Source organism: Nelumbo nucifera, chromosome 1 (assembly GCF_055504915.1).
Source record: "Nelumbo nucifera cultivar China Antique chromosome 1, China Antique-T2T, whole genome shotgun sequence".
Lineage (NCBI taxonomy): Eukaryota > Viridiplantae > Streptophyta > Magnoliopsida > Proteales > Nelumbonaceae > Nelumbo > Nelumbo nucifera.
Window position 1 is genome coordinate 176,055,216 of NC_142649.1, and position 23,367 is coordinate 176,078,582.

General features: G+C 36.3%; 2 protein-coding genes across 7 annotated transcripts in view; both read left to right on the forward strand.

Annotated features, from left to right (window-relative positions):
- Positions 1–2,152: 2,152 nt before the first annotated feature.
- EMB3006 (embryo defective 3006) overlaps positions 2,153–23,367 on the forward strand; it is a 92,435-nt gene continuing 71,220 nt past the window's right edge. Inside the window, exons 1-5 of one of the 6 annotated variants that reach the window (XM_088895371.1) lie at positions 6,541–6,666; positions 9,758–9,920; positions 10,023–10,221; positions 10,566–10,634; positions 15,639–15,668. In XM_088895371.1, coding sequence (XP_088751497.1) covers positions 10,587–10,634; positions 15,639–15,668 — 78 coding nt within the window. In that variant the 5' untranslated portion in view covers positions 6,541–6,666; positions 9,758–9,920; positions 10,023–10,221; positions 10,566–10,586. Of the gene's footprint in view, positions 2,580–6,540; positions 6,667–9,757; positions 9,921–10,022; positions 10,222–10,565; positions 10,635–15,638; positions 15,669–23,367 lie in introns of those variants that run through there. The other 5 variants (XR_016080699.1, XM_010244824.3, XM_010244822.3 and 2 more) reach the window with 5 other exon arrangements.
- LOC148804191 (uncharacterized) lies at positions 12,336–15,601 on the forward strand. Its single transcript, XM_088903108.1, has one exon. It carries the CDS (start codon positions 12,518–12,520, stop codon positions 14,339–14,341), a length of 1,824 nt encoding a protein of 607 aa, XP_088759234.1. The 5' UTR covers positions 12,336–12,517; the 3' UTR covers positions 14,342–15,601.

The following is a 23,367-nucleotide window of genomic DNA, read 5'->3' on the forward strand; positions in this document are numbered from 1 at the left end:
CAGAAATTGAAGAGAGACCTTTACTTTTTTTTAATCCTGATCCAAAACCGAATCAACCAGTTCGGTTAATCGAAATTTTCGGTTTGCTTTTTCTTGTTCACCCCTATGGTAGATGTTGTCTAAGGCATGGGGGGAAACACCTTGGGTCCCCCCAGATATGTGTTTAAGCATGGTCATGGTCATGGTTACTCTTCTTGCTTTCTTGGGAATTTCAAGTGATTTTGATGCTTTGAAGTTGAGGAAAGATATAGAGGAGAGTTTTGGTATTGAAGTTATATATTATCGAGTACCAAGTAGACCTATTCATGGGTCGGGCTGGGCATTGCTTCTTTATCAACAGAAAAATGTGCAAGCCCGAACCCGAGCCCGACCCGACCATCGGGCCTAGATCTTGAGCCTGAGCCTGACCCTTATATAAAGCCCGAAGCCCGAAGCCCAACTTGTACACAAAATGTCTTATTTTCAGTGTACTTTTATAAACTAATAGTATATTAATTTAATAAATGTTTAATAAATTAATAAACTAATTTATATTTTCTAATAGTAAATGAAGAAACAAATATATATTATATATAACATAAATGCTTTTTTATTATATGTAATAATATCAGGTTGGGCTTATTTGAGAAAGCATGGGCCTGATCCAAAAAATGACAAGGACTGGTATTTAAAACCCGAGCCCAAGCCCACGGACTTGAAATTTTACCAAAGCATGAAAAATAACAGGTTGGGCCGTTGGGCTACCCAGCCCATAAATAGATCTAATGATAAGATGGTTTATAATGATAGAGCATCTTTTCTTTGGCGTTCGGGAGGAGTAAGACAATGAACAATAACTTTCGTCCTCCTTTCTCAATTTGATTTGCAAATTTTTAAAAGGGACAATTTGGTAAAAAAGTGGTTTTCTTGTCCCACTCAGTGTTTTCGTGATATGTTTCAAAACATATCCGAATGCAAATTCATGAAACTTATTATTTTTTTTTTTGGTAAAAAGTCCACTTGAAAATTGGGCAAGAAACAATAAAACTATTTTACAATCTGGAACATCTGATCCAATTAAATCCGAGTCCACTTATTTTATATTATATATCAATTTAATATATAAAATTTATATAGTTTAATATAAAAATAAAATGTAAATGTACAACTTTATATTATAACAATATAAATATAATGATACAATATTTCAAATTTATGTTGACTTATTATATAACAAGTAAAGTATTTTTTAATTTTTATTTGTTTAAAATTTCGAAGCAAAGTTGATTATATCCAGATTCGATCCCAATTGTCCATGCCAATAACCCTCTTTCATTCTTTTTAATATATTTTTATTTATACATTTTTTTTTGCATTTTTTTAACACAACCTCTACTATACAACGTCCCTAATTATCTAAAATACCCCTCCCAAAGTTTCTCCTAATGTTGTGTTTGGTTTGAAAGAAAAATAGAGAAAAAAAGGAAAAGGTAGAAAAACCTATACAAGGTCTAAATTATACATGTAATAATTGATAAGAAAATAATAGATAAGAAAATAATAGTAAAATTATAATATTTAATAATTAATCATAAAATATTATCATAATTATAATTACATATATAATCATATAATAATTAGTATTTTTTTGTACTAATAAAAATTATATTTTTAAAAACATTTAAATTTAAACTATAAATTATAAAAAATAAAAAATGAATAATTTTTATTATAAATATTTAATTGTACTAATAAAGTAATATTTTTAAAAATATTATTATTAATCTAAATTACATTTAAAATAATTACATAAATAAAGTTTTACAATTAATTTTAAACTTTTATTAAAAAATTAAAACTAGTTCATTAATAAAAGTAATAAAAAGTATATTAATTTTAAGTCCATTTAAATTATATTTTTAAAGAATCTCATTAGAATGAAACTTGGATTGTAAACTAGTTCATGAATTTCGAATTTATTCACACCAATCTCACAATCACATCCCACCATGTATTGGGAACATCTCCCATGAATAATAATATATAAATATAAAAAATATTCCTGATGTATGGTTGGGACATGCTGAAGAGCATTCTGTGAGAAACGGATCAGGACTCGTTATTATTCACGGGAGATATTCTTGAAGACGCTCTCGATACAAGATGGGATGTGGCATCATGTGAGGTTGGGGTGATGAGCGCTTGAATTTGGTGCTCACTCCGCTTGAACTGTGTTAGCACAAACTTGTGAGCACCAAATCCCCTCTCTCTAGGAGGAGCATATCCCAATTCCATTTAAGAACTGCATCAGGGGGGTCGGATTCGGACCAATTCAAAAATTTTAAAGTTTTTGACAAATAACAAATACTCAAGCAGCTCAACCGAAGCCTGCCCTTGCTTTGTATTGGAAAATTTTCCTTACGCCTCTACTCTCTTGAGTCTCTGTCCACCACCGCACGGTACATCACCATCAGCAGTCTCCCCGCCGGTCACCGTGAGCCCCCACCATCGGCTTCCCCTCTCTCTGTAGTCCCTTTCTCTTTTCTTCCGCTACGAATTCGGTCATCAACCACGTCTGGCAACAACAGTACAGTTATCAGGTAGGGTTAAATTATTGCCTGCAGCTTCATACCAGTGTCTACAAACAATTTCCTTTTTCCCTGTCTATTTAAAATTTGTTCTTTTGGGTCGTATGTCTGTCCGTTTGTCTCCTAAGATCGCAATCCATGGTGTCTCGTTGCTCGTAAAGAACAGGTTTTAAAATAAGTATATTTTATGTTAATTATAATAATAGGAGTGTAAATCAGAGTATAATTAGCATTCAAGACCGAGAGATAACTGAATGCCATCTCTTCCCTTAAGAGATTGAGAAGGATGCTGCCCTTAAAATTAGAGTAGGATGGGCGAAATGGAGGGTGCATCCAGAGTCTTACATGACAAAGCTGAATACCACTTCAGCTAGGAAAATTCTATAAAGCAGTTGTAAGGCCAGCTATGCTGAGAGCGTTGTTGGGCAATTAAGAAATAGCATGTACAGAAATTAGCGTGGAAGAAATGCGAATGCTTAGATGGATGAGTGGTGACACTAGAAAGGAGAGGATTAAAGAGCTAGGAAAAGTGATCTATTACAAGTTGAAGGGGCTTAAAGAGCTAAGAGAAGAAGGAAAAAGGGCTTGAGTGGAAGTAATAAGAAACAATTTAAGCACCCATAGTTTAACAATGGATATGGCACTGAACAGAATGGAATGATGAAACAGGAATTGGTGGCTGGTTCCATATAGTTGGGACAAGGCTTAGACGGTGATGATTGATGATGGGTCTTTCTTGCAAGTTGGAAGTGTTATGCCTTTACAACAGAGTCTTTGTCTTTGGTTTCATGAAACTTTGTTTTGGTACTGTTCCTACTACCTTAAAAGTCTGGTATGGTTGTTTACAACTTAAATATGTTGGCTGGTTGTCTTGGGTGGGAGCAATAACAAATGATTTAAGTGCCCGTAAGTTAATGACATATATGACACTAAACATAATGGAATGGTAAAACAGGATTGATGTAGCTGACCCCATATAGTTCAGACAAGACTTAGATGATGAATGGGATAAGTGAAGGTAAAGAAATTTACATAAACTCTTATTGCTTGTGATTTAATAGCTATTCTTAGTCATTCTCTAGTTCTCTTGTGCTATATCTCAATGCATGTGTTTCTTCTTTCTTGTTTTATAGGACTTTGGGTTCAAATGAGAATCCAAACCAAGGTTTAAAATGTTGATGTTAATGGAAATGTTGATAGTCCAAATACAGGAGACATGTTGGAAATATCAGAAATATCATATGGGAATATTGTAAAAATTGTAGACATGGCGGAAACATTTTCAAATATGAAAAAATATAGAATGATATTTATGAAATGATAAAATAAGCATGGGCATGCTTTTTTAAAATATTATCTTGTTCCAAATCATTAAAGATAGCCAAGAAATTAAGGTCATAGACAAAAGCAAGTGTTGTGAAGTTGTCTTGTAAACCTTAAGATTCAAAACTACATGATACAATGAGTTAAAGAAAAATTTAAACCCATAGAAAATGCAAATGGTTCTAACGGATCAACCAAATAATCTATTACACAAACAAAAACTAATATAACGTTGTCTTGTAAACCTTAAGATTCAAAACTGCATGATAGAATGAGTTAAAGAAAAATTTAAACCCATGGAAAATGCAAACGGTTCTAACAGGTCGACTAAAAAGTCTATTACACAAACAAAAACTAATATAACTTTATGTTTGAAATGAATATCAAGCTGGCTCAATGTGGTAATCAAGTTAGGTGGTCAATAGCATTGTTACTCCATATATCTACAATATTGTCACCAACTTATGTTATAATACTATCTTTTGTACTCCACATAGTGTTGGTAGTGTTCATTGGGAATATGTTGATTCTAGTAAAATTTCATGTCATTATCCATGGAAATGGAAATATGTCATGGAAACTATCTCTTGAACTGCACATAGTGCTGGTAGTGTTCACTAGGGAATATGTTGGTTCTAGTAAAATTTCGTGTCACTATCCATGGAAATGGAAATATGTCATTGAAATATTAGGAAATTTAGGGACATTTTGATCCATGACCCAAACTCATTAGTATCTGTAGAGAACATTGATGTGGGCCCCACAGCTGTGGTACCACTCTGTCCGTAGGGTAGAATGTATCTAGTCACAGCTGTGGTTATTTTGTTGTTCTGTTATTTCTAGTTTCAGTTTTATATTGGTTGTTATTTGTTAGCAGTTATGATGTAAACACCAAGGGCAGATATGTCCTTTCATGTAACTAGCATAACCTATATATATTAACTTAAAGTGGCGGCGGCAGAATAATTGACATTCTGTTCTTCTCCTCAAAATCTGTGTTCTATTGCTCTTCCATCACTCTTTCTTCTACATCTTCTTCACTTTCTCTTCTCATCGAACCTAAAATCTCTTAGTGATCAAGACTGAATAGCAGTCTTGAAAACCTACAGTATCTGTCCATGCCATGAAGAAAAACATGATGTTCTTGCATACCTATTGGACTTGCTTGGTCTTTAGATAGAAAGCCATTTTTTTGGTAATAAAATAAAATTTTATGAAAAAGAAAATAAGAAGATAGAAGAAAGGTGACCAACAGTCACCCAAGAGAAGGAAACAAAACTTCACAACCCACAACTCATCTTCAAAAACCACACCCAAAAGACCTACCCAGCCTGAAAACAAGAACATCAGGCCCCAATCAAACAATAAGACCAAAACTACAGAAAGACAAAACTCAACCATAACACCACACAAGACTTTTTTACTCAATCGTTCAAAACTCTCCAAAGGATTGAGCACAATCTCAACACTTCTCTTACAGAGTTTCTTAGATTTATGCACCTTTCTGATAGCCATTTTTCATGTGAGATTTTGTTTTACTTTGTTGTTTTTTTCTTGTTGGTAAGGTGTACTGTTATCTTCATTTCTTGTCTTAAAAAAGTAAAGTTTTTAATTCCTTTATTTAATTTTCATTTCCTTGGGAGGGGGGGTGGTGGTGGTGGAGGTTGATGGTGGTGACTGGTGGGGTGGATGGGTAGAGTGTAGAGGTGGAAGAGAAAGGGGAAAGGAGGAAAAATTAGAGTATATGAAGAGATGAAAATAGAAATCCATAAAAGAAAAAACAAAAACAAATTTTGAACCCACTCTTGTTAGTCAATGTTAAAGGGACTCGTACATGGAAATGAGGATGGACATGTAAAGCTGAAATGGAGGTCTGTAATTGGTTATATGGCTCCCTCAATGGCATTTCACGTTCAGCTAATCTGTACACGACCTAACCCAGCCTCCATTTAATTCTATGTTTGATTTGACTCCGATTCTTGTCATCTTTCCTTCCTTTTCTTTCTTTCTTTTTTTTGATGACTATCTCCTATTTCTCTTTATGTTATCCAGAACCTTGAATTGTTTTATTTATCTTGTGCGGGTCCAGCAACCAAAATGAAGAGCTTTTGATTGGACTTGGTTTAGAATCAGAAATAAGGCGAAACAGGATTAAACCAAAAGAAAACAACATTTTGAGGCTTTGGGTTTTCCTTTATGTCTTCTCTCTCTCTCTCTCTCTCTCTCTCTAAATGGCATCTATGAAATGATCCAACAAGAGCTAAATCTTTGATGTTTGCAATAAACTGGTGGTTATGTAACCAAAACAAAACCCTCAGTCTTGAGGTTGCTATCTTATGATGGGGCTGGCCTTTTGGGCCAGAGTGTAATTTATCTAAAATGTGCCTCACCTAATTCAATGAATTAGATTGTTGGGTTGGTGGAGGCAGTGGTCCCAACTGACCCATAGTGTCACAATGCTTCAAACTAATGATCTCATGTGGTTAATCTTTTTTCTAGGATGTCCACCTTAAGTGAAGAAAGTTAATTTGCAGTTGGATGTTTAATTCTTATATTTATTTGAAAGTTTTCTCCATTTTAATGTATTTCCTAATGCTACTTATTGTCCCAATCTGATTTTTCTATTGAAAATTTTGTCCCAATCTGATAGGTGTACTTGTTACTCCATCAAATGGACCAAGAAAGTCAAAATCCTCCTCCAGGATTGAGACACTTGAATTTGAAGAAGTCATTTAAGTTGGGCATACGTTCTTTGCTCACAGCATGTTCTAAGGAGGTAATATCTTGTCCCTTCACATTTTTTAGTAGACATACTTTGAACTTCCTTAAAAGAGGCATTACTTGGTTTATTGATAAAAAAAAAAAAAATCTTGGCCTGGCAAGTCTGAGAATGTGGGTTTGAGTTTGAGAGAAGCCACTTTGTGTGGAAATGCTAAAGGTTAGGATCCTTCCAAGACTCCAGATAGATGGTATGTATGTGTATATATATATTGATCGGCAACAAAAAAATGATTCATTAATTTAAAGATAAGGAGTACAACAAGGAGTTGTGGGCAAAGATAACAAGCCCAAGTAAAACTATCCCAATATTTACAAAACAGCCCAAAACATGGACCGTCTTTGGATTCCTTGTTTAGCCAAACCATCAACCATACTGTTTGTAGATCTTCTAATCCACTTTAGCTAAACCATCATCTCCTAATCCTTAATCATCTCATTTGACAAACATGAGTGTACTGAAAATCCACTTTCATTTGGTTTACCCTTTCAAGAAATCCAACTTAAAGGCTATTTTTCATATTTTTCTGACTTTACCAGAAAGTTGCTGCATCTTCCTTAAAGGTGACCTTTTTTGAGTAGGTTGAGAGAATTGAATTTCAGGAAGGAAAAACAAGAAAAAGAAGCTGTCCAAACCATCTAAAATTCTTTCCAAGGCATGCCAAAGCAATGTCTTTATGTAAATTGTTCACATGCCTTAACTTTCACTTGCAATTGGTTTATGTTATGTAAAGTTTAATTATGCAACATGTATGGATTTTCTTAAGCAATCAATGTTTTGAAAGTGCAAGGTGCAAGAAGCAAGTCACAAAATTAGAAAAAAAACAAAAAATTAACATGAAAATAGTATTAATTAATAAAATGCAAATTTAAAATTTAAAAGAAACTAAATGTTTTAACAAGCTTGTCTCAATTCTCAAATTTAAATATATATACATAACATTTAAAACATGGAAAGTGAAAAAATGTAGAAATAAAATCAAACATAGAATATAAAACATATTTAAGCACTTAACAATTCAAGCATGCAAAACTTTGAATACCTTTGTTTTTTCCCTGTTGCATTACTTCAAGTAGTTAATGTGATGTTAAACATTTTGCATTCTTAATTCTACGAGCTTCCTATTTACCAAGCTCCTTGAGGTAAGCCCAAAAAAGTCCATGGCAGGGTCGGTGAGGGTGGCAGTGGGTGGCATGTTGGATAAAAACTATGGAAGCATTTTCAGATTTTACAGTAGATGATGATGTGATGAGAAATTGAAGAGCGGTGATGGGATCCTCATCAAGAAAGTAAAGGGTAGCAAGGAGTTGGTCCCCTCTGGAATTGGGTTTTATCAAATTGAATTTTAAGGGGAGCAGCTTCAAAAGCCCTGCAACTTCAGGAACTCAAGGGGCATGGAGAAGGGATAGATTTGTGCAATGTTCTTAGAATTGATAAGGGAAGGGCATTCCACAAGGGCAGAGATAAAATGGAGGTAGTGTGTGGGGTGCCAATGGCTATGGAAATGAGGGTGGAAAAACTTATAGTTGAATTAGATTAAAAATTTGTGATAAGTTGGCTGTTGTAAACAGTCCTAGAGTATTTTACTTCATTAGGTAAAAATACATACAAGTTATACAATCCTAGGTCAGAGAACATGGAAGGATACCAAATATTTTTATAAATTTCTTAAAATTGTTCCCAAAAAAATTTTCCTGACCTACTCCCTAGTTAGCTAATCCATCAGCCATTTCATTTACATATCTATTCACTTAATGGACTTGTAGCTGCATGTTTCTTGTCTGCCACTTAAATTTCTTGATTTCATTTCTATATCTCCATGGGACTGCATCATTGTTACATAGCCAACTAATCATCACCTTGGAATCCCCTTCAATAATTAACTTCTCTAATTGCTTCTTGTTTGCTTGCTGCACTCCCTGTAATACCACCATTAATTCTGCTCTTGATGAGTCTCCTACTCCAATGGGACATGAGAATAAAACAATGATGTGACCCTCTTAATTCCTAAACACATCTCCAATTCCAGAAGGTCCCTGATATCCCATACCAAAATTGAATTTTATGAATACCCTTGTTGGAGTCTTCAAAGTCCCTCGAGTTGTACTCTTTCTTGTAGATGTTATGATACACCCCTCCCCATTTTCTAATTGTCATCCGTTGAGAAATCTTTGAACTTGTCAAGAGTTTTGGTGCAATAGCCACCCCAGTTGTAATGCATTCAATTATTGCCTCCTTTGTTCTTTCCTATTCCTTGAAGTTTCTTGCAGTCAAGAGGATTGCAGCTGTGGAGCTCTAGTACAGCTCTAGTCCTTTCAGGTTTTTTATTCAAAGAAATGTTCAAATGGCTAATGATTTAAAAATTCAATTTGTCAATAGAATTCCCATAATTTTGATGTGCATGTAATTTGACATATATCATTCTACTCTTTGGTTTGATAGATCTGTATAAAAAATGCATGATTGACTATTGTTTTATTGGTAACAGTTAAAAGCTTATTTTTCAATTGACAACAGAAGATTTTATTATTTTAGCGAAAGAATGTGGTTAACCATACCTAACCCCTAATCTGTTTTCTTTGGAAAATAGGTTTACACTACTGTCCTTTAGCGTCTTTCCATTAAATTTTTCATATCTAGCCTTATTCCATCCTTAACCAGTGTAATAAAGCCATCAGTTCGGTTCTTATGGAGTCCTAAATCCTAATACCAATAGAATCTGAAAATAGAGCGACCATAGCTCCATTTCTATCTACAAACATACCTCCAATGCCTGAGATTCATGGGTTTCCAAGGTTGCACCTGTCAAAGTTTAGCTTGATTTAATTCAATTGAGGAGGAGCACATTCTCTAGATATAGAAGGCTTCTGGAATAAGAAAGAGCCATTGTTTGCTATCCTCTAAGAATATCTTCCTTTGAGAACAGAGCAAAGATCTCAATACACCACTCTGATGGATATATTTTCAATTATTACTTCCTTAGAGAATCTCTTTTCCTTGAATATTCTATTGTTTCTTTCTTCTCAAATGGTCTATAGGATAGTGGCTTTGTGCATGTCTAACAAATCTTTCCTCTTCTTTTGGGCAGATTAAAAAAAGTAAGGCAAGAATATGCTACTTACATCACTAGGTGGAGACCACTAGTGCAAAAGAGTGTTAGAAACCATCCTAGATATAGGAAGTAAAAGAGCAGGAGATTAGTAGTTGGAAAGTAGTTTCTCCACTTGTGTCATGTAGAAAACATTTATGAGGTGAGAGACGCCAATAGGCTTTCTTTTCTGCAACATATCACAAGTGTTAATTTTCTTGTAGAATACCTTCTGATAAAAAGCCTTGATTTTGGGTGGGACCAGTCCAAATTAGATGGATCTAGCAGGAAATATTTGTGGGACATGGGAAGAAGCTAAGGATTCTTGAAAAGAAGTACAAGAGAAAGCACCCTAACGAGTTAAAGTCCAAATTTTAGATTCAGGTTTGATGGTTACATACAAGAAGACCCCTTCCACTGAATGCCATACATGAGGAATATGCTTAACACTCCTTAAAATAAAGGTCGGTGCCTGCTGCCTGTCCCATTGGTCACGTTTTCATTCTTTTTACATCCAGCAAAAAAAACGTCTTTTTAACTAGATTATTATTTAGCCTATTTGCTGGTCTTTGAACCCAAGTAGAAGATTTTCTTGCTTGTCCAGTCAAGTGCATCACTTTTCTTTATGATGTGTCTGTACTGTGAAGGGCCTATGCTGTTGTTTTGGAACAACCTTACAACTATCTCTTACTGACCTACCAACAGATTACAATAGTTCAAAGATCTCTAAACCTCATTCCTTACATGTTTCAGCAGTTGCCTTTGTTGAATCACTTGCATGATTGACTGGTTTGTTCATACTATACAGGATTTCTCCAAGGCATTTTCGATGTTCAACAATGCTGAGCAAGAAGGTCTTCATCGGCTATTTCTTCAGGTACTTTTTCTCCTGATGTACTTTTGACATTATATATCCTGTGTTTGCATTGTGCTGCTTAATTTTTTATATATCACCTGGATTGGTTGGCAATAGGGGTTTTGCCAGTTTCCAACAATGATTTGTGCTCTTAAAACTGAAAAACTTAAATAGTTCTAATGGATGACTTATTACCTAGGCATATAGTATATTTTGTTTGTAGATGATATAGTTTTGATTATAAAGAAGCATGGAATGCAATGCTAGCAGAGATTTAGAGCTGGGTGGACAAGTCAGTGATGTGCCTAAGAAATATTTTGTGATCAACAAACACCATTCAAATTGAAGGGAAATTTATAGGACAGCTGTAGGCCAGCCATGCTTTATGAAGTAGAATGTTGTGTGGATCGATGGGCAAACCATAGGAGAGATTAAGAATGTAGTAAGGGATCTGGGGGCTACTTTTTTTATGGGCGAAGGGAGCAAGCGAATGGGATCTAATTCATTGGCTTAGCAAGGGGTGTATGGGGAACAACTATTTTGGGCATAGTTGTAACTGGGTTTGTTGAAAAACTGTAAAAGCATAGTTTTCAAGGCACCAAGGCGAGGCTAGGCGACAGGGGGGTGCCTTGTTGCCTAGTTGCCTAGGCGTCGCCTAGGTGGTGGATTTTTTTAAGTAAAAACGTGTATCCTAGGATAGTTCCCTAGGTTCCATAATCATATTTCCTTAATAAATATCCATAATTTTCACAAGAAAAGTATAAACTTCATGTCAACATATTCCAACATATTCATGAGAAGAAAAAGAAGAAAGAAAAGAAAATTCAAAAACTATGGGGGCTGAACCCCTATTTCTGTTATAGGAAAGGAAGAAATTAATATATAAACATACAAAATTAGTAAAGAAAAAGAAGAAAATGTGTTGACTGGACAACATTTTATGTTCTTCCTTACTTATTGGTTCACGTTTTGAAGTCTTTAAGGTGTTCTTCCTTAGCAATGTTTGTGTTGATTAAACCCTAACAAATAAGAAAATAATAAAAAGAAATTAGTATATAAACACACAAAATGAATATTTTAGTTTAAAAATGTCTATTTTATAATTATAACCTAAAAAATTAAGAATATAAAAGTTTTTTACAACACGCTATAGAAAACTGCTTGGCAGTTAGGCGAGGTGTGCCTCCAAGGGTGCCTTGTCGCCTAGGCGCCCGCCTAGGCATCACCTTGACGACTATGTGTAAAGGGACTGGTTTTCTTTTGTACCAGCACTAATATGTAACATGATTTAAGTTATTTTAATGAAATCACTTGCGTACTGGTCAACAAAAAAAAGTAGAATGTTGGGAAATTTGATAGTGGAAGGTGAATCAAAAGTTGTTGCTGGTTGGTTAAAAAATTAAAGTCAAGGATCTGGTAGATCTGTGATAGGCCCCCAATTAACCTTACGTATGCCAGGAAGAGGAAATGTCAACAATCAGCTAAGGGGGGGGGGGGAAATAATTGAACAATTAATCACATGAGGGCAATTATAGCTGGAGGGAATAAGGAGTCTTGGGGCATTTATAGCTATGTCAGTTATGAAAAAAGAAGAGTTTTTGGGCATTTATAACTAGGCCAGCTGGGCATTTATAGAGGGAGTCAGTTATGCTATCAGAAGAGTATAAGAAGGGACTTTGGGGGATAGGGGGGGGGGTATGTTTTTCTTTGAGTAAAGAATATTGTGAGTGTTTGGGAGAACCGGCGGTCTCTTGAAGAGCCGACCAACTGTTAATGTTTTCTGCTGAATGAATACTAGTCTCTTTTGTTGATGTTCGAGTGTGTGAACGCTGCTGTAAGTCTGTGAACTGCGTGTCAAATTTCCGGGTCATATCAGTGGTATCAGAGCGCGTCTTTCCTCGGCCATGGTGACAGCTAAGGAAGTGGCATCGCAGATGGAGGGTTTCGAAGAATGCTTGACTTCTCTGCATTTTGAAGTGGATGGATTACGTGATGAGATAACAACTGGACTTTCGAAGATCACATCCCTGGAAGGGAGTGTTCAAGATCTGGTGAGACGTTTTGATTTGTTGCTTCAACAACAGGCCTATTCAGCTCCTTTGTCGACGACTGACATTGCTCGTCCTTTAGTCGCATCGAGTTGTGCGGCTGACAAAGGGAAGAGTGCGGCATTTCCGACGTCTTCCTCGATGCTGGTGCCGGAACATACTCCTGATTCACTTCCTCGGAAGTTGGAGTTACCTATTTTTGATGGGGAAAATCCAGACGATTGGTTTTCTCGCATGGAGCGCTATTTTGAGATTAATGGCTTGCTTCCGGCAGAGCGTTTGCGAGCTGCAGTTGTCTGTTTAGAGGGCGATGCATTGGCGTGGTATTACTGGGAAGATGATTGGCGACCTTTTCGTGGTTGGACAGAATTCAAAGAGCTCCTCCTTGAACGTTTTCGATCGACTCAGGAGGGTAATTTACAGGAGCATCTCTTCTCGTTACAGCAGTCTTCTACTGTTAAGGAATATCGTCGCCAATTCGAGGTGCTCTCTGCTCCCCTACGAGACCTGCCGGTAATCAGTCTGAATAAGAGCAAGTGTTTTGGGCTGATAGAAAACTCCAGTTATTGGGATGAATCAGAGTCCCGATGTAGGGATTATACTGGGCACTTGGCAGCACTGACATCAGCCAAGGAACTAAGTTTTGCTGGAAAACTCAGCACTAATACAGCAAGAGGCTGTTGGGTTGGAGGAAGAGGCTTCAATTCTACAGGTGGTTTTAGTTGGAAGTGGTCTGACAATGCAACACATTGGAATGAGTCCATCTCCCCTGGGGCACCATTTCACTCCAATGGCTCCAATTCATCATGCAAAGGCATTAATCTAATCAATACCTGTACGTCGGTGACTAATGGCCAGCCAACCCTTGTGGGTGATCGATGCAACAACTCTCATGAGTTCATCTGTATGCTTGATATAGAGAACAAATGCTACCACCTGTGCCACCACAAGGAGTATCTTATCATCCTTGCAACTGTTAGTGGGATGATCCTTTGCACAACTTTGGCTGTTGTAATTTGGTTGCTTGCATACAGGAGGAGCAAGAGGCGCAGAAGGTCTCGCAAAGCATCTAATCCATCAACATCTGCACCAGTTACCCCATCATGGAAAGTCTTCGGCAATGAGGAACTGAGGCCAATTACAAAGAATTTCAGTGAAGGTAACCGTCTTGTTGGAAATGCCAAGACTGGGGGCACATATAGCGGGTTTTTACCTGATGGAACAAGGGTAGCAGCCAAGAGATTGAAAAGGTCTGGCTTTCAAAGAAAGAAGGAATTTTATTCAGAGACTGGAAGAGTTGCAAAGCTCCATTATCCTGCTGCCGTGCACGGTGTGCGTCCATCCACTATGCCTGGAGTTACTGGTTGGAAGTGCTTATTCCTTGGCAGGACCTGCCTGATTTTGAAGATTCTTGGGAGCCTTTTGACTTACTTCGAGACCAATTTCCTCATTTTAACCTTGAGGACAAGGTTAGACTTTGGGCGGCGGGTAATGATAGGCCCCCAATTAACCTTGCATATGCCAGGAAGAGGAAAGGTCAACAATCAGCTAAGGGGGGGAAATAATTTAACAATTAATCACATGAGGGCAATTATAGCTGGAGGGAATAAGGAGAGTCTTGGGGCATTTATAGCTATGTCAGTTATGAAAAAAGAAGAGTTTTTGGGCATTTATAACTAGGCCAGCTGGGCATTTATAGAGGGAGTCAGTTATGCTATCAGAAGAGCATAAGAAGGGGCTTTGGGGGATAGGGGGGGTATGTTTTTCTTTGAGTAAAGAATATTGTGAGTGTTTGGGAGAGCCGGCGGTCTCTCGAAGAACCGACCAACTGTTAATGTTTTCTGCTGAATGAATACTAGTCTCTTTTGTTGATGTTCGAGTGTGTAAACGCTGCTGAAGTCTGTGAACTGCGTGTCAAATTTCTGGGTCATATCAATCTGTTGGCAAGCTTGTCTAGAGCTCGCACTCAACCAAAATTTGGGGATTCCAGAATCTGGAAGTCCAGTTCAGTTGCATTGGATTTGGAAGTCTCATGTCCCATCTAAAATGATATTCTTTATGTGGTCTGCAATATTGGAAAGATTGCTGAGGATTGACCTTGGCTAATGTGTGTGCTCTGTGCTATTAAATGGGGGAATCTGGCCCTCATCTGTTGGTTCATTGCAAATATTCCTATCAGGTGTGGACCCATCATACTCTTAATGTGGTAAATGGTGTTTTTATGAATTTTTTGTTCATAAAACTGTCCTTATTCACATATTCTTAGACAAAAATGCCCATGTTTTACTTCTTACGTAAAACTCTACCCTTCTCTCAAATGTCTGGGTCAGTAGTTTGACTGTCTGGGTTGAATGGTTCAACAGTTGATCAGTTTCCTAGCCTTGTCTTGGCACCTCAGAAACTATGTTTGGAGTTAGAACAGGTCAATGAGCATGCTAATGACCTGAAAGATCTCAAGAAGATTCTTATTGCAGTGAGATGTTTCAAAAGTTTTTGCTCGATTGAAAGGGAGTTTATTTGGGGTTGGTCCAATCAAGAAGGTAAAGAAAACAAAGAAAGTCGTTAAGAAGTGGTAGAGAGGTTTCTGTTTAAATTTCCAGAGAATTTGAGTGCTAAGGTGAAATATTTGGAATTTTAAGGTGTTTGTTAGTTTATCAGTTTGCAGGTCATGTGATCTTGGTTGGGGGTTTGGTTTCTCTATGGGTTGGTTATTTGTTCGTTCATATTGTTGCTTGCAGTAGAATGTGTTGGAGCTTTTTGGTTATTGTTTTGATTTGGGTGAAATTTATGTGTTTTTTTTTCTTGCTTTGAAGAGTTGTGGTTATTCTAGAATGTGTTGCTCGTAGTAGTATTCTTCTCTCTAGAATACCATATTTGCATTATGTTGTAGTCAAATGTTTTGTTCCTTATCTTTTAATTGTCTATAAGTTCATGCCAAGTTTGAACTGTTGCTTTTATGCTGTGACATCTATTTCAGGTCATCACTTCAATGCATGAAAATATAGAGGTAAAGTTAATACTGCTATCCTGTTTCTTTGTTTATTATCTATTTTCTAGAAAGAAATTCTATTTAAATGCTCCTAAGCTTGTTGACATTTCAGTATTGTGCATGTTTCTTATAATTCTTTTTTGAAAAAGTAATTAATTTTAACATGTTTATATTCTAGTTGATCTACTGGAGCTCATGATTTTGGTTATGTACTCTTGTTGTTCATACTATTGGTTGGAGTTGGACATTGATCTTTGAATTTGATTAGGTAACTAAATTGATAATATAGTTCTTTCTCTTGGGAGTTGGGAGTTGACACATGCAATAAGATTTAGGTTGTATTTGTAATGTAATTTATAGTCTAGAAATTGGCATCTATTGGTATTTGGCATGTGTACATAAAGAGTGAGATGATTTACATGAACATCTGATTTGTTTAAACATTATAATTTTATTTATATGGAAAAAGTTTACCTAGTCAGGTCAAGTAGCAACTTTCTAGACGACCCTAGCTGCCCACCTTTTTCCACCTTGTGAAAGATCCATGGAGTTGATCTGCACTACTAATTTGGTAGAGGACTATTTGGATTATCAAGCGTTTATTCCCAAAATCCATATTATCACTGTGGTCAACATTGTATTAGAGTTTTATTTGAGTAATAATAGGCAATAGCTCTACAAAATTCCAGTTTTTAACTTGGAACAAGCCTTTAAAGAAAGGCTCTCATGAATAAAGGTCAAAGAGAAGAACTTGACAACCTTTGCAGATCCCATAAAAACTTATAATGTGGAAAGTTGCTGGATAAGTTAGACTTCTTCACTAAGTGGCCCTAGTGGCAATAATGCAGGAGCTAAGCGGTCAGATTAGTGTTATTCTGAAACTCTTATGTATTTTTGTGTTATTAGGTGGTAGTAGTATGTAGATTGACCATTTTTTGATCAGTAACATAAAAAGATTTTTAGAAATAATGTTAACCTCAGCTAACCACCACAGAAATATTACAAGTTCACCCCTGCTTTGCCAACCCACAAACCATGGGGCCATTTGATAATGGCTGAAGTGGTTGAACTGAATGATTTACTGCTTTGTCTTTTGGTGGATAAAATTCTTAAAACAATACAATATTTGATGGTATAGTAGTTAATCCAACTTTAGCTTCAGCCATTAAGGAGTTCACAACTTCCTTAAAACTCATTTGCTAAATGGCAAAGTAATAAGTCATTTATTTCAGCTACTTCATCTGTTTTCAAATGGCCCCTGAACTTTGGCTGAACATGGTGTCCATTTGTAAGTTGTGCCCCATTCCGATGCCAACTCGTTAATCTTCCTTAAGGTTAACTGTACTTCCAAGCTCCTCTTGTATTGTTTCTAATCCAGCCTAAGATTACATAAGAGTCTCCTTCAATCAGAAGGTCTTTGAAGTCTGATAATTTTTCTATCCTTAATCCATTAAGTGCCGCCATAGTTCTACTTAGATGGAGTCCTCAAAAAAAAAAAAAAGCAAGCAGGTGCCAAGTACAAGAGCAAGATGTTTCCTTCCTAGTTTCGAAATGCACCCCTTGCCCAGATAGGGGTGCCAATTCTATATCCTTGTTTCTAATAATTTCTACTCTTTTTATGTTTTCGTTTCATTATCAATGAAAAGATTGTTATTGACAAAGGAAATTGCCATTGCTTAAGTAGACTAGTAGTTACTTAGTTTTCTTTGGACTAAAGCTGTACATGTGGTAGAACGATATTTTTAGTTTTCTTAGTTTAATAGGGAGTTTTATTGTCCCTGGAGAGTCTATATATGTATACTGTTACAAAAGCATGCCTAATGAAAGTTGGATATTATTTCTATTGTGTATGACATTTGGCGAGTGATTGCCAAAGCATACCTATGAGGCGTACGCCTCATGCGCTTTTTTCATGAGGCGTGCTAGAGGCGTACATCTCATGTGCCTCTTGCACATCTTATATAAAAAGACAGAAAAAAAGAAAAAAGAAAAAAAAAGGAAAGGAAAATAAAGGGTAGGGAAAGAAAAAGAAAGAGAAGAAAAAAAGAGAAAGGGAAAGAAAAGAAAAGGAAAGGGAAGGGAAGAAAAGATAAGGGAAAAGAAAGTGATTTGCCGGTCCCTTCGGCTGGGGGGCTTCGGCCCCCAGACCCCCCGCCCCCTTTTTAATGCAGCCCAATTTGTTTTTTTATCAGTTAGGGGGGTCTTGCTCTGCTCTGGCGAGTGAGCGAAGCGAGCTCGCCTCCGCTTCGACAAGACCTCCCCTTTCAACTAATGTTATGCATCTTTATTCTCCTTAATATAAAAGATTCTTATTAAAAATAAAGAAAAATGAGATCCCCCCTTCCTCTTCATCCTCCTCCCCTTCCTCCTCTTAACCCCCCTTCTCTTAAGGAGGCCTCCCTGTGTTCGAGAGGCTTACGCCTCTTGCGTTCTGAACTATGCCTCATGCCTCTAGGTAGTGCAACGCCTCGCGTCATGCCTTCGCGTTTTAAAACATTGGTTCAAATAGGTTGGGTCTTCACCAAGGTTCAACACTTGGCCCTTATCTATTTGCATTTAGGATTGGAGACCAAGAGATAACTCAATGTGATCATTTTTGGTACAGCGGTATTTTGGTACAATAATTCATAACAAGGGAGAGATTGAGGAGGATGCCACCCAGAGACTTTTGTGTAGTAGGAGAATACCACCTATTAAAAGGGAAGTTAATATTAGAACAGTTGTAAGGCCAACTATATTGTATGGAGTAGAGTGTTGGGCTCAAGAAACAATGTGTTCAGAAAATGAGTGTGGCAAAAATGTAAATGCTATGATGGATGAGTGGAAAAACTAGAAAGGATAGGATCAGGAATGAAGCCATTCATAGAAACCAAGGGGAGAGAGAGAGAGAGAGAGAGAGAGAGAGAGAGGACATGGGCAACTATAGAATGGATTGGTGAAATAGGATTCATGTAGCCAATCCCATATAGTTGGAATAAGGCATGGATGATGATGTCTAGTCGGTCCAACTGTCCAAGTATGGCTTCATTCTTGTGTAATACCCAATTGAAAGTTTTACATGGATTCCTTTCTTCTCTCCATCTATTCAGTTTCTTATGAATAAGGAAGTTGAATGTCTCTTTGTGAATCAATGAGCCTTACAAGCTTAATAAGAAGCTTCCAAAGGAAGAAACTTGCTCCCTAAGCTTGCCCAACAAGCCACTTACAAAAAGAAGTTAGATTGTTCTAAACCTGCCCCAAACAGTTACAAACATAAAGCCAAACAAAGGGAAATTACTAGACTAAGACCTGTTCCCAAACATATCCCACTAAACATGCAAAATTGCCAAAATACCCTTGCTGTCCAGAAATGTAAGAAAACCAAAGTAGTCTTGTCCAGCAGCAAGCTTAACCACACAGAGCATCTTAAGGTGGATTGAAGACTCTAGGGTCTTCTCAAGTTGATGCACTGCTAACCCAGCTCCCATGTGGGCCCCATTTCTTCATAATGATGCCAAATGGAGCATAGTTCTCTTTTGATATGCCTTAAGTTGATCCCCATCACTCTTGGTCCTAAAACAATAAAATTATTTTTAACTATTATTTTCTATTAAAATTTTTATTTTTAAATGGAATTTAAATTTAGTTTAAAAATTAAATAATGATGACCCATATAGGAAGGGTTTATTTCTCACCCATATAATGAAATGCATTGTACTATGCACAGTAAATGCATAGGGATCCTATCCCTTGTATTGTATTACTATGAACTACATGATGTTGTACAAGTGACACATACAAGCCCCATCCCATGTACTATATGGGTAATCTGAAATTGGGTCACAAGAACTGCAAGGGGCATTAAGGTATTCCCAATTTGGGCAGAGCCAGTTTGACTCCAATCGAAGTTTTTTTTGGCTTATGTATTGTTAGATAAATTTGTATTATTTTTAAATTGATTTTAGCTTAATAAAAATTATATTTTAAAATCAATAAACTTTTATCAATATTTATGGAATTTAAATTGAATTTTTTGAGAAAGGTAAAGTATTGTTAGAAGTTAATAATTTTTTGTTTTTACATTATTTTTAAATGAAATTTAAATTTAATTAATATTTATTATTATTAATTTTATTTTTAGTAATTGTTATATATGTTTTATTTTTTATTGAATTTATGAATTCTTATCAATTTTAAATGGAATATGAATTAATAATAATTAATTTTAAAACTATTAAAGTTCATTTTAAGTTATTAACTTAATTAAATATGTAATTGAATAAAAAAAGGAAAGACAAAAGAGGAGCCCACATACACAAAGCATTATTGATGCATATGTAGAAGTAAGGGAAGAACTCATGGGGAAACAAACAAATTCTCCCCTATATCAATTTTGGAATTTTTGGTTATATGATATCAATACTCTTTTTTAGTTTTTTATTTATTTTCAAGTTGTTGGTGTCTTAATAACTGTTTTTTTAGAATTTTATTGCTGCTCAAAATTATATTTATGGTTACTATTGGACCTATTATTTATAGTAATTCTCATGGTTATATTTTTAGTAGTTTCTGGTTTCTTTAAAGTAAGTTAGTCTTAGTGGTATAAGGAAAGTGTTATTAGAGTTGTTTTGGAGTTGGGAGTCCTTATTTAAGTGCCATTATGAGTTACTTATGGATTTGTCTTAGTTTTGGAACAATTAAAAGTTGTTTTGGATCAGTTTCCTAGTGCAAATTGGAGTATGTAAACGGACATCCAATTTAATAAGTTTGTTTTAAAGGAATAAAGATTGGTTTAGTGAATTCTGGTTGTTGCCAGAAAATTCTCGTTTTTTCCTCCCCCCTCTCATTTCTTCTTTTAAGCAATCTGTCTCTTTGTTGTTTTTCCTTACAACAAGAGTTCAAGGTTCAAAATTTCACAATGTTTAGTTAGGTCATTGATACACTAAATCCAAGCCTTTTGGGATTTTGACCCATTTCAGGTGGTAGGCAGGCCTTAGACTGCCCCGTGACCAGTTTTTGGAAAAAAAATGGAAAAAAAGAAAGTGTGGGGTCGAAACCCCTGATATGCCCCTTCTGACATTTTGGGGTGTATTGATATTTTGGACCTTGCAAGAGTTCACCACTCTCTTCTAATTTCTTAGTCATTCTTTGGTGCACAACAAGAATTATACTTGCCTTTCCATCCATATTCTTCATCTCCAATCACCTACAACCCCTCATTCACCCCACAAAAGGGCAAAGGCCATACTAGATAATTGGTAAGACCCTACACTGTCCTACATTAGTTTGGTATCAAGGCCAAACCCCAAGATATTAAATCCATATCAAGAGGTATCAGAGCCATATCTAGAGGTAAACCCTCCAATTAAAGAAGTCAATGCCCTAATGCCCTTAGCTCCAATCACATTGATGTACATTAGACATTTATTGTAAATGAATAAGAGTACATAATTGGTTCATGTTATATCTAGTATGTTTCTGTGTAATTACCCTTAAACTGGACACTTATGAGACTCATGTTAGTTTAGAATGTTCTCAGCCGTTGGATAGACCTGGGGAGGTTTATCCTGCCAAGGTTAACACTAATGTGCTGCTAAGTCGGTTGGGGTAACTTGTCTCAGCTGCCAAGGTGAGACCCGAAGCATATGTAGTGTGTGTTTACTTGAAACATTGAACCCAGACCATTTTTCAATTATGCCTTGGACCTTGGAGATTAGTGGGCAAAACTGAAAAGTTACACCTAACCCCTAGACTCGATTATAGTACTGCACTGGGTGTTGGATTGGGCTGTCTTTGATACGACAATCAGTGAGATCCTTAGCGGGGGTCAAAACCTGGGTATGCTGGGGCAGTCTGAGAATTCACTCGAGTGGGTGATCATAGTGATGGGATCAACCCCTTTGTCGGACAAAGTGAATGATCGGGGATTGCGTTCTCTCTGATGGAAACCAAAACTATCGGTAGTTGATTTCAACCGTGTTTGAGATTTGTTTTGCAAAATATATATTTGTATAAAAATATATATTATGTTTTATGAAAATGTTTGCAAAAGGTTTTAATTCTCGGGATCCATCCGAGTAGAGAGTGCAACACTGTACCTTGCAGTTGAGGCAAAGGTCCTCTCTTGTCGGGTAGTGTTTGATCATTATGGACTGAGAGGTTAAGTGTAAGACCATTTAGGGCTTTTATACTTGATGGGCTAATCTCACTTAAGAACCATAGTCCTTGGGCCTTCATAAGGTGGCTGGACTCAAGGACCATTTAGTGTAAATGTTGGGCCCATTAAGAGCCCATACTGATGGACTCAGGGGTTCACTGTGTACAACAGTGAATTCGGCCAGCCCTTGTAACAAAGGCTAGGTTGAACCCATATAGCTTTTGTGAAATCAATGTTAGGGTCCCATTCCATACAAAGAGAGCCAAGTTAGCCAACAATTAAAAGGGGAGGTGAACCCACTTGCTTAATGGGCCTAGGGCCCAAGATTAATACGATTAATCAGGGTGTCACATGACAGCTTAAGCAGCCATGTGACATGGGGCGAATATGGGTATGGATCTGGATTTGGATCAGAAGATGAGATAAGGGGATAAGCCTTATCGCTTAAGGAGTCCAGATCCAAATAAAGATTTGGATTAGGAAACTCCTAATTGGATTAGGAGAAGCTGATCCTTAAGGCTTATAAACTCCTAATTGGTTTTCAGCTATGAATAATAGATGGGTCGGCTCCATGATTGAATTGACTCTGATACATCTAAAGTCACTTCTTTGGAGCAGAAAGTTGCTGCAATGGATCACAAAATTGAGCAAAAGTTTGCTGCAATAGATCACAAACTTGACATTTTAAATCTTTTAAAGAAGGGTATTGTTATTGGTGAAATCTTTTCAAATGCCACATTTAATGGAGTATCTTAACGTGCTTCTTTGGCATCAAACTCTCAGCTCATTGTTCCTATGCTGCCCTCTATTGCACCTACTATGCAGTAACAATTTCAGCTTGGATTTGCCCTTGATGTTCCTACTACAAAGGCTGCAAATCAAGAAGGCAGCAGATATTGAGCAAAAGTTTATTGTAGGTCTAGATCAAGAGCCAAATTTGGATGTCCAGTAAGTTTCACAAGAATTTTCTTATAATGTTTGCCATCCACTTGAGTCTTGACCAAGGATTTAAATATCGTTATGATACGCCCGATACGGGGTGTATTGTATTAGTATTGGAAGGCACTAATACAAGATGTGCTACTGGAAGCATATCCTTCTAGTCATACATATTGGTCCGATACACCACCATATCGGTGCGTGTCCTATAGTATTGGTCAATACGATCCAATACTCAACAATATGGAGGTGTATTGAGGGCATTTCAGACAACACACTAAAAAGGGGAGGCTAGCGTGATTTGAAACCAAGTCACCAGTGCCCCTAGAGTACATCCTTAACGACTATGCTAATGTTCATTTCATGATAATAAATGAAATAAATTAACTATTATTCACTTTAATGTCCACAACCATTTCAAATAAATAACATATATTATATTCAACCACCCCAACTATTAATTAAAAAGAATAATATTCAAAATTAGTATTTTATAAATTAATAAAACAAATAATCTATCAAATCCACATTTATATCAAAAAATGATTTTTAATCTCAAGAAATTTGCACAAATAAAAATATTAATAATAGAATAAATATTATAGTACTTAAATTTTATAAGTTTGCACATGATATGTATCT